Raw genomic sequence first — 13,063 nt, 5'->3', positions numbered from 1 at the left:
GCGTGCTAGCCTGGAGTACAGTCTTTAGGGCAGGGCCCAGACTTCCTTCCCTAGGAGTTGAAATTATTATAATTATAGTCATAAAATCTCTCAGGACTAATTAGAACACCATCTTGACTTGATTACTCCTACCTGCGGGGTCAGAGGACTCATGTACTGAGTTTCTATTTAGTCCATGAAGTGAAGCTCAATACATTCAATCTTACGGAACAATTACAAATAATGAGGGGAAAATTGTAAAATTGCACACATGCTTCTGTGGTGCTCAATGTTATACTTAATATGCTAAAAGTACAGCTATTATTTGTGGAGAGCCCTACATTGTGGGCTGTCTGTCCTCCTTAATGGGATTCAAGCCTTTACAACTACACCCTCTCTAATTCCTTTCCACCCATGGGGAAGAGTGGGGCCTCTGAATTTCAACTAGGAAAGCGCCTGTGGGCACCTGCCCTTGCTATTGCTCGTATTTTTTTTTATACTTGTGTCTCTACTTCCCTGTGGTTTAAGCAAAGAGGTTTATGGTCTGTCATAATGAAGCTGGAAGATGGGAGATCACAGTGACTTGGAAATCACCAGTTCAGAAGAGCAGGGCACAGTTACTTGGGCAATAGTGTTCCAACCTTAGAAAAATGTACCTGGCCATCAGACTCCAATCCTAGGTTGGTGGGGGCCGTATATGAATTGGCCTTGCAAACTTTGCAAACCTCACACATAACTCTATATGCACACTGACAGAGTTCAATGACCCAGACATCGATGGTATGGGTTCTCAAATGAGCATGCCTCAGAACCACCTGGAAGGCTTGTTCACACACAATTGCTCATCCCATTCTCAGCGTTGCTGAAGCGATTGAGTCTGAGAATTTGCATGTCTGACAAGTTCCCAGGTGATGTTGATGGAGCTGGTCTGTGGTTCACTCTTAGAAATACTGCTTTAGAAAATGGAATCTTGAGTAGATTGGAACACCTTCCTAAGATTTAAAAGGGGACGTTTAACCTGGTCTCACTTTGTTCCAGACGGAGTCTCCACTGCTGGTCCGACCCTACTTACCACACATCACCAAGTCTGAACTCCATGCAATCATGACCGCTGGGTTCTCTACCATTGCTGGAAGTGTGTTAGGTGCATACATTTCTTTCGGGGTAAGAATGTTTGAAGATAAATTTATGGAAAATTCAACCTCTTCTTTCTTTGCTGCTGTTGTTTCTGTGTTTTCTCTACCACTGCTGCTGGATAAGGAGGCCAAAAGAGTGTCCTTTTTGCTGAATATTTGGTCGTGGTTCCTTTGGCATTTGAATGGAGAGACCCTGAGGAGCTTTGTGGCTTCACTTTCAAAACCCTGCCACCTAAACGTGCATTATATCCGAATGTGGCAGAATGAAATCATATTATGAGCTTATTTTGGCTGAACATTCAAATATGTAAAAACAACAACAACAAAAAACCCTATTACTGTCTCTAGTAAAGGCAGTGTAGACCAGAGGTCAGCAAGGTATGGCCCCTGGGACAAACTCGATTGCTCCCTTTTTTGGTAACTAAAGTTTGACAGGAAGCCAGCTACTTCTCTTCACTTCTCTTTGGCAGCTTTCATGCTACAGAGTTGAGTAGCTGTGGCCCGAAAAAGCCAAAAATGTTTACTCTCTGGCCCTTCATAGAGAAAGTTTTCTGACCTGTGGCTAGTGCAGTGGGTCTCAAACCTTTCTGCACATTAGAACCATCTGATGCCCAGGCCCATACCACAGAGTAATTAAACCAGAATCTCTTAATATATATTAATATATTAATTAATATAATTAATATTAATATAATTAATATATTAATAATTAATTAATATAATTATTACTATATTAATATATATTATATTATTGACAGCCAGTTTGAGAGCTGGTGGTCTGTGGCATAGGGCTGCAGAACACAACTGATGCATGTGTCCCAAGCACAGAGCTTATAAGCCATGTGGCTTATAAGTGGAGAAATGGAAGAACATGCAGCTTTGTGACCCAGGTGACTTATACTTCTTATAAGATAGATGGGCTTTTTTTCCTCCATTTCATCCAGGCCTCAGAGAGCCAACCAACAGGGACAGGGAAGAGAAAAAGGGTGAAAGTGATCTTAGAATAGCAGTTCTACTGAATCCCTGGATGGTCCACTCTGCCACAACCGTAGGAATGCTGCCAGCAAAAATGTGCAGGATGGAATAGGAGCGGGGAGGGATGTATGGATTCTAGAATTCTGAAAATACGAGGAAGAGAATGCAAAAACAAAATAACTTACAGATTAAAGGGACTCTGGATAAATGAATCTGGTATAAAGGCACCAAGGATTTCAGGAAAGCAAAAGGAAGACAGAGAGGGATCTATCCATGCCTGCATCCCCAGATATTTCCCCTATCTGCACTGATGATGTAGTGAAATATGGGCTTTAGGGACTATTTAAACATTCAAAAGGTCAACAGAGAGGTAGAGGAATCTTCTTTGGAAGTTCTTACAACACAGGATTAATTCTATTCTGAAATGATTGGATTTCGGTTTTATGCTTCTCCCCAAAGGATGTGGTCAATTAACACAAATTCCTCCCTTCCCCCTCTGACTCTCCAAGGTCATGCCGACTTTGCTCACTGAGTGTTTCCAAGCCTCCAAAGAAACCCTTTACTGGCATAGGCTCAATTCCTGCCCTTCTCTTCTCTTGTAAGCCTTTCGGGCCATTTTCATTCTGAACACAACAGAAAGACTACACCTCAGTTGGTCTCCTTTCTCCTGAAATCACAGGTTTCAGCCTCCCACTTGTTAACTGCCTCAGTCATGTCCGCACCTGCATCATTGGCTGTGGCTAAACTCTTTTGGCCTGAGAGAGAAACACCTAAAATAACCCTCCAGAATGCCATGAAAATGGAAAGTGGGTAAGTGGGATGCATTCACCTACTTAATACAAGCTGGGTAGTTGGGGGTGGGGGGAAGGGGGTCCAAATTCAAAATACAGCAAAAGGTTGCTAATCGGAGAGCACAGCGAATTATGGTATTAAAGTGAATTTAATTTCCCAGTGACTATTAGACTTCACTAGACTTCCACAAAAATCTCTTTTTAATTCTTGAAAAACTTCCCAAATATTTGAATGTCAATACATTTCCTTAACTGTGCAATGTAGATATTTCATTTTAAATATATATGTTTATTGAGCCCAGACTTAAGACCATTGGAAAGACATGGGACAACCATTTCTGGAAGTTTCTTATATAACAAGGAGAATTAAGGTGTGGTATAAGTATCTTTAACCCCTCTTCAATTCATTCTCTTTTGCCCTGTGCAAAAGAAAGAAAAGGGGCTGAAAAAGACAAAGGGATTTAGGATAGTCAAAAGAATTTAATTAAATGACAGAATCCACCAATGAACATGTTGCTGAGATTCATTCCTTGTCTGTATGTAGGGACAGTCAGAACCATGAGTGACAAGCAAGTTGTCAAAGAATACACATAGTGAATATGTGTGATTCCACTTATAAAGTTAGTAAATGTGTAAATATACACAGCATATTATTTAGGCATAAAATGATGTAGGAAAAATAAAAAGAAGGGGAATGATGAGCAATTTCTAGGGAGCCAGGTACCTCTGAGATTAAAGGGAAGAGAATGAGATTAAGGAAGCAGAGGCACTCAAAGGTGATGGTGATATTCCATTTCTTACATGAGGTCATGGATATTCAGGCCTTCCTCGAATTATTAGTTCTTATACTGTTAATATTTTATAAATATTTTCTAGTAGCTACCTTCATACAATTTTTAAATCTACAATATTTTTATCTTTTCACAGATTTTTAACTATAAATCCTCCCCCCATTAACAGAGTAGTATAACAGTTAGACACCCATATACCCATCACCTACATTCAGCAATTATAAATGCCATCATGATTTCATGGAATTTAGAAGAGTATTTTGACCCAGGCATGAGCCTGAGAGTTTGTCCAAACAAGTGAGCTCTGATCGTGCCATTTCTACACCTGTGATGTCCGTCCGCTGACAACACCTGGGTAATTCTGGAATTGCTATTTTTTAATAAAGTGATTCAAGGAACCTCCTAGAAGCCGCAACGCAGGGAGCATCCTCATCCATCTCCCTAGTGGCAAACATAGCTGTGAACTTGATTGCCTTCCTGGCCCTGTTGTCTTTTTTGAATGCAGCCCTGTCCTGGTTTGGAAACATGTTTGACTACCCACAACTGAGTTTTGAGGTATAATTCTATCATGTCTCTTCTCCATTTTGTTTCTGCCTATATTTGTTTAAAAATAAAATAGGTTTGTGAATTGCCTTCCCTAACAACCTATAGTATACTCTTACATAATGCACATGCCTGTCATGTATCTGCCACCCCCTATCACCCTCCTTCCCCCAACATACAGCCATTCTCTCCTGACCTCATGCCAGGAATCCAGGTTACCAATGCCGACCTTGACTCCTAATGGATAGAGATAGGTCAGACAATGTGAAGGGATTTCTGTGCTTAAAGGAGACACAGCGGCAGGGGTGGGGGATCTTATCACAAGCGTGAGGCAGAATAACCAGAAACAAATCACCATTCTAATAAAATATCTATTTTGGGGTTTTATAGATAATATGCTCCTACATCTTCATGCCCTTTTCCTTCATGATGGGAGTGGACTGGCAAGACAGCTTTATGGTTGCCAAGCTCATAGGCTATAAGACATTTTTCAATGAATTTGTGGCTTATGAACACCTCTCAAAATTGATCAACTTAAGAAAAGAGGCTGGACCCAAATTTGTGAATGGTGTGCAGCAATATATGTCAGTAAGTAACTGCTTTGATTTCTCAATACTTCTTCATCACATACATACACTCGTCAAACAGTACTAGTGCTTCTGTGTATCAAGATAGGCACTTGGGGATACAACAGAGGACAAAACAGTCTCTGATCTCATGGGCTCATAGTGAACATAGTACCTCATAATTTTCAATGGCGTTGAACTAATCCATGTGTGTGTGTGTGTGTGTGTGTGTGTGTGTGTAGAGAAACACAGCTAATCCTTACGACTGTGATCATTTACTTTTGAGAGCTGTGGATCCGAACATAGAGTCATATGAACTGGGACTGGAATCAATCAATCAACAAATATTTGCCATATGCCTCCTATCTGCAATGCAGCTATGCACTGAGGGAAGGAGTACTAAGGCATCTGCCCTCATGGGCTCATAGTCTAATCATCTTGAAAGTCTCTTCCTTCCAGCTTTTGAAATTCTATGAACTCTGAGGAACTGCCCAAATGCAAGACAGTCCCTGGACATCTTAAAGAAGTAGTGAGACACAAGTGGATGAGGGAAGAGAAAATCTTGGGAAGTGGTCTGAACTTTGGAGACAAACATCCTGTAATGGTGTCAGAACTTCAGGTCAATAGGCTGTAAGGAGATGGTCATGTCCACTTGGCCTTGGAAGGGCTAAGGGAACTCAGGGGAAGCCATTACTTAGGTCATATTATATAGCCACATCTCCAATGTTTACTTTCCTGAAGAACAGAATTGTCACACACGTGGAAAGTCTTAGGGAAATGGTGGACATTTCTGACCACCGCCGTTACTCATTGAAACAAGCCACTTGTGGGGCACCTGGCTGGCTCAGTCGGTTGAGCGTCCAACTTTGGCTCAGGTCAGGATTTCATGGTTTGTGGGTTCGAGCCCTGATACACGCCCTGTGCTGACAGCTCAGAGCCTGGAGCCTGTTTTGGATTCTGTGTCTCCCACTCTCGCTCTGCCTCTCTCTCTCAAAGATAAGTAAACATTAGAAAATAAAATTAAAATTTTAAAAAGCCACTTGTAATTAAGGTTCTAGGCCTGTATTCAGCTTTAAAAGGAAAGAGGAGGAAAATCATGCTGCCCAAGGCTCTGAAATCGCCTGCCACTGGACAACACTACCATCTTCCCAGCAAAGGACCAAACATGCAAATTTACTCACATATACTACACAAATGGAACTGCCTACTCCAGGGGAGTACTGATCTGTGTTTTATGGTCCAGGTCGTTTGACCCACACATCGGATACAGTGGCTCTGTAGGTCTCCTGTTTTTCAATGTCTGTTCTTCAACTGGCCATGCAGTGCAGCTTGGCAGAATGTCTTCATTGTTTGGATGCCGCCACAAACCAGTGTGCTTCCGCGCCAAAAGTAAACAATAGGCTAAATTAAGTGAATTGCTTTCCATCCCCAACTGTCAGTTGCCAGGAGAAAGTAGTTTTGTTCATGAGCTGAGCAAGCTCACAATCCCAGCAGTACTGAGCGGGCTTGTGAACAGATATTAAGAAAACAGAGACACAACAGTAGAGCTGATTTGGGTTGAGGGTGAGCCCCCACCAGAGTCCGATCCACAGGAGAGATCTGGAGACAGGAATTCAGTAGCTTCTGCTACTGTCGAGTCATAATGGCAAAAGCATTTTGTTTTTTCCCATTTCTTATTTCCGGTCGACAAAATGGGGATGAGTCCCTGCAGTTTTTGTTTACCAACCAACAAGCAGTGGGGATGTCACAGCATCTCCTGGAAAAGGCAACACATGACTGAAGCGTAAGATCTGGGTCCCTGAAGCAAAACCCAGTGTTGTCCAGGTCAGAATATGTACGTAGCATGTCATCTGCAAAATGAGCTCTTCCTTACCCCATTGTCTTTTCTTTCCCAAAATAAAAGTAATACTTTGTGGCATAAAAACAGACACTCAGATCAGTGGAACAGAATAGAGAACCCAGAAATGGACCCACAAACATATGACTAACTAATCTTTGACAAAGCAGGAAAGAATATCCAATGGAATAAAGACAGTCTCTTCAGCAAGTGGTGCTGGGAAAACTGGACAGCGACATGCAGAAAAATGAACCTGGACCATTTTCTTATACCAGGCACAAAAATAAACACAAAATGGATGAAAGACCTAAATGTAAGACAGGAAGCCATCAAAATCCTTGAGGAGAAAGCAGGCAAAAGCCTCTTTGACCTTGGCCCCACAGCAACTTCTTACTCAACCCGTCTCCAGAGGCAAGGGAAACAAAAGCGAAAATGAACTATTAGCACCTCATCAAAATAAAAACCTTCTGCACAGCAAAGGAAACAATCAGCAAAACTAAAAGGCAAACGATGGAATGGGAGAAGATATCTGCAAATGGCATATCAGATAAAGGGTTAGTATCCAAAACCTATAAAGAACTTATCAAACTCAACACCCAAAAAATAAATAATCCAGTGAAGAAATGGGCAAAAGACATGAATAGACACTTCTCCAAAGAAGACATCCAGATGGACAACCGACACATGAAAAAATGCTCAACATTACTCATCATCAGGGAAATACAAATCAAAACCACAATGAGCTACCCCCTCACACCTGTCAGAATGACTAACATTAACAACTTTGCGCTGCTGGTGGGAATGCAAACTGGTGCAGCCACTCTGGAAAACAGTATGGAGGTTTCTCAAAAAAGTAAAAATAGAACTACCCTACGACCCAGCAACTGCACTAGTAGGTATTTATCCAAGGGATACAGGTATGCTGTTTTAAAGGGACACATGCACCCCAATGTTTATAGCAGCACTATCAACAATAGCCAAAGTATGGAAAGAGCCCATCCATAGATGAATGAACGGCTAAAGAAGATGTGGTATATATATATATACAATGGAGTATTACTCGGCAATCAAAAACAATGAAATCTTGCCATTTGTAACTACATGGATGGAACTAGAGGGTATTATGCTAAGCGAAATTAGAGAAAGACAAATATCATATGACTTCACTCATATGATGAATTTAAGATACAAAACAGACAAACACAAGGGAAGGAAAGCAAAAATAATATAAAAACAGGGAGGGGGATAAAACATAAGAGACTCTTAAATACAGAGAGCAAACAGAGGGTTGCTGGAGGGGTTGTAGGAGAGGGGATGGGCTAAATGGGTAAGAAGCATTAAGGAAATCATTGTTGCATTATATGCTAACTAACTTGGATGTAAATTTTAAAAACATGTTTAAGTAATACTTTGTATATTTATTTGTTTACACTTAATTTATACATACCATCATACAGAATTCAAAAGGCACAAAAAGGTGAAAAGGAAAAGGAAGTCACCCCCCTATATCTCTGCCACTCAGCTCTTCTCCCTGTAACCATAACGCTCATTGTTCTTAAACTTGCTCTTTGCACATAATAACCTGTCTCAGATCCCTTTCCCCATCAGTGTCTGTGAAATAGTAGTCTATGGTATGAACACACCATTATTTAATTTAACCAGTCCCTTGTTGATGGACACTGTTATCCATTTTCTGCCATTGGAAGTAATGCAATGACTGTCCTTGCACGTATGGTATCTCTGCTCATGTGCAAGAACTGCATGATGCATTATTATTTTCCCAGTGCAGCTCTTCCCATCACGTAATCTTGCACATTTATGGGGGAAGGCAAAGTGGAATCGTTTCAGCCTCCTTTTCCTCTTATTTTAAAACCTTACATGGCCACATCTGTGTATCCCCTTCCCACAGATCCCCAAAAAGAGGAAAGAGGAATCTCAAGCACTTTGTGCCATCTTCCTCCCCACAGTCTCTTAATAAGCCTGCCTGTTTTTGAAGCTTATTGAACTAAATGAAAAGCACTAGAGAAAGCAGGGAATGACAATGAGCTTTTCCGGAAACAGCGGACTGCTCAAATACTTGAAATATTTTTTCCTGCCTGCAATATGCACACTGATTGAAAATTTCAACAAAGGCATTCTCAGAAACCACGAAAGAGAAGAGGGTCCTTATAATCAACAAAAAATTTACCATGACCACTTGAGTCTTGAATGTGAGCTTTAAAAAATCCAGTTAGTTGGGGAGGTGGGGGGTGGAGGATAAAAAGGCACCACTACTTTTGAATGTAGTGTTTTCCCGGTCTGTTCTTTAAACCAAATCATAGATTTTTCAGGATTTTGGAAAAGAAAATAATTGCCTCAGTTGTGTGGGTGCCTTTGCCAGATTGGGTGACCTTCTGGTGGACCATAGAGTCCACTGAATCTTCTGAGTGTCCTGTGGTCAGTCCCTCAACCTGAGAAAGAATGATCTGTCCTAAGCAGCACCTCCTGGCTATCAGAATAGAGCCAGAGGGCTATGTTCATGCTTCTATGAACTTACCTTCCATCTTCCTACTGCCCTGTGAAAGGACTCATTCATTCTCCTACTTCTAAAGGGGCACCTAATATTCCTATGGGATGGTTAGAGCTGGGGACCAAAGAAAGGCAAGCACGCTACCACAGCCAGCATGAAAGGAACTCCTAAGATATCTGTGAGTTTCCATTTTATTAATATAATTCCTTTTCACAGAAGTATAATTCACATACCAAAAAGGGCCCTTTTTTGGTGTATATACAAGTTTTGACCAATGTATCATCTGTGTAACCACAACCACAATGAACATATAGAACATTGCTATCACAGCTAGGAATTTTCTCTCCTGGCAAGTTGCAGTCAAAAATACCCCCACCCACCTCCTGATTCCCAGACAGCCTGACCCTTCTTTCACTCTCGATTACTTTTGCTTGTAAAATTTCATACAAATGGACTCGCTTCATCTTGTTTCACGCATCCATTATTTTCCTTCCTACCACAGAGTAGTATTCTGTCTTAGGGATATCCATAATTTGTTGATCCACTTGCCTGTTGAAGGACTTTTGGGTTGCTTCCAGCTTGAAGCTGCTATGAATACAGCTGCTATAAACACTCACGTACAATCTTCTTGTGGACATATGTTTTTATTTCTCCTGGGAAAATTCCAAAGAGTGTTATTACTGGGTCATACAGGCTATGCCTATTAACTTGATAGAAACTGCCGAGTATGTTTGTATTTTATAAACAGGCTGTGTCCTGTTACATTCCCACCAACAATGTACAAGATTTCCAATTGTTCCACATCCCCATCAACACTTGGTATTATCCAATTTTTTAGCCATTTTAGTGGTATCTAATTGTTTTGATTTGCATTTCCCTGGTGACTAATGATGTCAAATATCTTCTCGTGCTTTTTGACCATTTACATGTCTTTTGTGAAATCTCCTTAACTGTTTTTTATCGGGTGCTTGTCTTCTCATTAAATTATAACAGCTTGGGGTACCAGGGTGGCTCAGCTGGTTGAATGTCTGACTCTTGATCTTGGCTCAGGTCACGATCTCAAGGTTCATGAGTTCAAGCCCCATATTGGACTCTGTGCTGACAGGACAGAGCCTGCTTGGAATTCTCTCTCTTTCACTCCCTCTCTCTCTCTCTCTCTCAAAATAAATAAATAAATAAATAAATAAATAAATAAATAAATAAATAAATAATAACAGCTCTTTATACATTCTAAGTAAGTCCTTTGTCTCACAAATGTAATGTGAGTATTTTCTGGGACCAACTTTATTTTTTTTTTAACGTTTATTTATTTTTGAGACAGAGAGAGACAGAGCATGAACGGGGGAGGGTCAGAGAGAGAGGGAGACACAGAATCTGAAACAGGCTCCAGGCTCTGAGCGGTCAGCACAGAGCCCGACGCAGGGCTCGAACTCACGGAGTGTGAGATCGTGACCTGAGCCGAAGTCGGCCGCTTAACCGACTGAGCCACCCAGGCGCCCCTGGGACCAACTTTATATCTTCAGTAGCTACCACTGTGCCTGGCACATTATAGCAGGTGGCCAGGTCATACTGAACATTAGAAGTTTTCATCAGGGACACCTCAATGGCTCAGTCACTTAAGCTTCTGACTTCGGCTCAAGTCATGATCTCACATTTCACCAGTTCTAGCCCTGCATTGGGCTCCATGCTGATAGTGCGTGGCCTGCTTGAGATCCTCTCTCTCTCTCTGACCCTTCTGTGCTCTCTTGCTCTCTCTCAAACTAAATAAACTTAAAAAAAAAAGTTATCATTGGGCAGAAAGTAGCGTTTGTAGAGGCCAAGACTACCAATTCCAACTCCTTTATAGAGAGTCTCTGAATCCACACAGCCCCTTTCTCTCTCTCAAAATTCAAGGGGAAATGGAAAAAAAGAGTCTACAAACCAACAGGTGTTTGACATCACACACTGCACATTTACTCGCCAATATTGATTTCATAGTCAGAAAAGGAAGCCTAGTTAGGATATCAGATTTACTAAGCTGGGTCACACCATGTATACATCTATATGTTTATGCTTATTTACAGATTCGTTCTGAGACAATTGCCACTTATGCTCTCTGTGGCTTTGCTAATTTCGGTTCCCTAGGAATAGTGATCGGCGGACTCAGTAAGTGAAAAGAATATACTTCAACAATGTATGTAACATAAACATACTTTCAATATCCATCTTGCTCTGTAACATTATTTGTGTCAGGGGAAAAAAAGTCCCTGGGACAGGAATAAATCCTTTGGGGTCCATTTTTTATCCCTGCTCTGCAATATAGTTTTCCCATGTATATCCAAGCCAACCTCAGGAAGAGTTTGTCCAAATGTACAAGTTCTTCTCCACCCAGGGGTGAGATAGGTTCCACTTTGTATGCCAATTGCAGTAGATTTCTATAGGCCAGGTGAGGAAGGGTTCTGAGGCCCAATGGAAGTGGGAAAATGCTGTGAATGTGCAGTGATGTCTGCACAGAAGTAGATGGTGACGATGAGTTGCAGATCTTTGGATCTTTCCTTGAAATTTGTTTGGCCTTGCATGCCCTCCATATACTATGGTGAAATTTAGGATAAAACTTAGGACTTGTTTCCTCTGTAGAAAATGGAAGAGTCTGGGGTGCCTGGGTGGCTCAGTTAGTTGAGTGTCCAACTCTTGATTTCGGCTCAGGTCATGATCTCACGGTTTGTGAGTTTGAGGCCTGCGTAGGGCTCTGCACTGACAGCCCAGAGACTGGTTGGGATTCTCTCCCTCCTTCTCTCTCTGCATCCCCTTTCCTCTCTATCTCACTCTCTCTCTCTCTCTCTCTCTCTCTCTGTCTCAAAAATAAATAAGTAAACTTAAAAAAAAAATAAAAAGAAAATGGAAGCCTCTGGGCCTTCTTGTATGAACAAGTTTCTTCCCTTCCTCCCATGCCAGAGAACTTCTCTGGACATGCAGCTAATTCATCACTAAGCTCTTGAATCTTGATTTTCCCAGCTAATTTGGAAAAAAAGAAAAGTCACTGACCTGACATGCCTAGCCTCAGAACAGTTCTCAGAGGCTGGGTATTTGGAATTCTAATTAACGATCTCAACATTAATCTCATATTTTCATGTTCCCCAGCATCCATGGCTCCTTCCAGAAAGCATGATATCGCCTCAGGGGCAGTGAGAGCTCTGATCGCTGGGACCGTCGCCTGCTTCATGACAGCCTGCATTGCAGGTACCGCCTGCCATCCTCTGTGTCCTATCTCCCCAAATCCACAGAATGGCAGCTTTTGGTGGGGGGGGGGCATGCCTCCAACCCAAATGTGCAGCATATGCCACCGCAGAAAGCTGAGAGGCAGAGCTGCTGTCGAGCATATTGCCAAGTGAAATGTGCAGAGCATGGTGGAGAAGCTAAGAGCAGAAGGAAGGCTCGGTAACATTAATTAATAAAATAAATGGCACTTTTCCACTTCCAGGGATGCTCTCCAGCACCCCAGTAGACATCAACTGCCATCTCATTTTGGAGAATGCCTTCAATTCCAGTTCGCCTGCAAACACCACTGAGGTGGTATCTTGTTGTCAAAGTCTATTGAACAGGTAGTGTATTCTTGGTTATAACTTCTGCCATTATTAATAGACATATTAGGCCTAAAGATGCAATCCACTTCTTTTTATAACTTTATAACTGTTTAAAAATGAGAGCTTGTGCAGCAATTCTAAACCACCTTTCATTTTGACATTTCTCAGCTAAGACTAGGATCTCTAATACTAGCTAGTGCTGCGCAAGCATTTCTTATGCCCCAGCTTTGCGATAGGCACTTTGTATGAATTCTCTCACTTAAACCTTGAAACCACAGCATAAGTTAGGAACTATTGCTCTTTTTAGTGTTTGATAAAATTGGGGCTGGGGAAGGCTCTACCACTTTCCCAAGCAAAATGAATGTAAGGACAA

The 13,063-nt window shown here is 41.5% G+C and overlaps 1 protein-coding gene across 1 annotated transcript in view; it reads left to right on the top strand.

The window, feature by feature from the left end:
- SLC28A3 (solute carrier family 28 member 3) overlaps positions 1 to 13,063 on the top strand; it is a 55,574-nt gene that overhangs the window by 40,511 nt on the left and 2,000 nt on the right. Inside the window, exons 11-17 of the mRNA XM_030294267.2 lie at positions 1,018 to 1,143; positions 2,770 to 2,900; positions 4,059 to 4,227; positions 4,606 to 4,803; positions 11,191 to 11,272; positions 12,248 to 12,346; positions 12,588 to 12,708. Coding sequence (XP_030150127.1) covers positions 1,018 to 1,143; positions 2,770 to 2,900; positions 4,059 to 4,227; positions 4,606 to 4,803; positions 11,191 to 11,272; positions 12,248 to 12,346; positions 12,588 to 12,708 — 926 coding nt within the window. The remainder of the gene's footprint in view (positions 1 to 1,017; positions 1,144 to 2,769; positions 2,901 to 4,058; positions 4,228 to 4,605; positions 4,804 to 11,190; positions 11,273 to 12,247; positions 12,347 to 12,587; positions 12,709 to 13,063) is intronic.

This window comes from Lynx canadensis, chromosome D4 (genome assembly GCF_007474595.2).
Source record: "Lynx canadensis isolate LIC74 chromosome D4, mLynCan4.pri.v2, whole genome shotgun sequence".
Lineage (NCBI taxonomy): Eukaryota > Metazoa > Chordata > Mammalia > Carnivora > Felidae > Lynx > Lynx canadensis.
The sequence above is the reverse complement of the archived record's forward strand: the minus strand, read 5'-3'. Positions and strand labels throughout refer to the sequence as shown.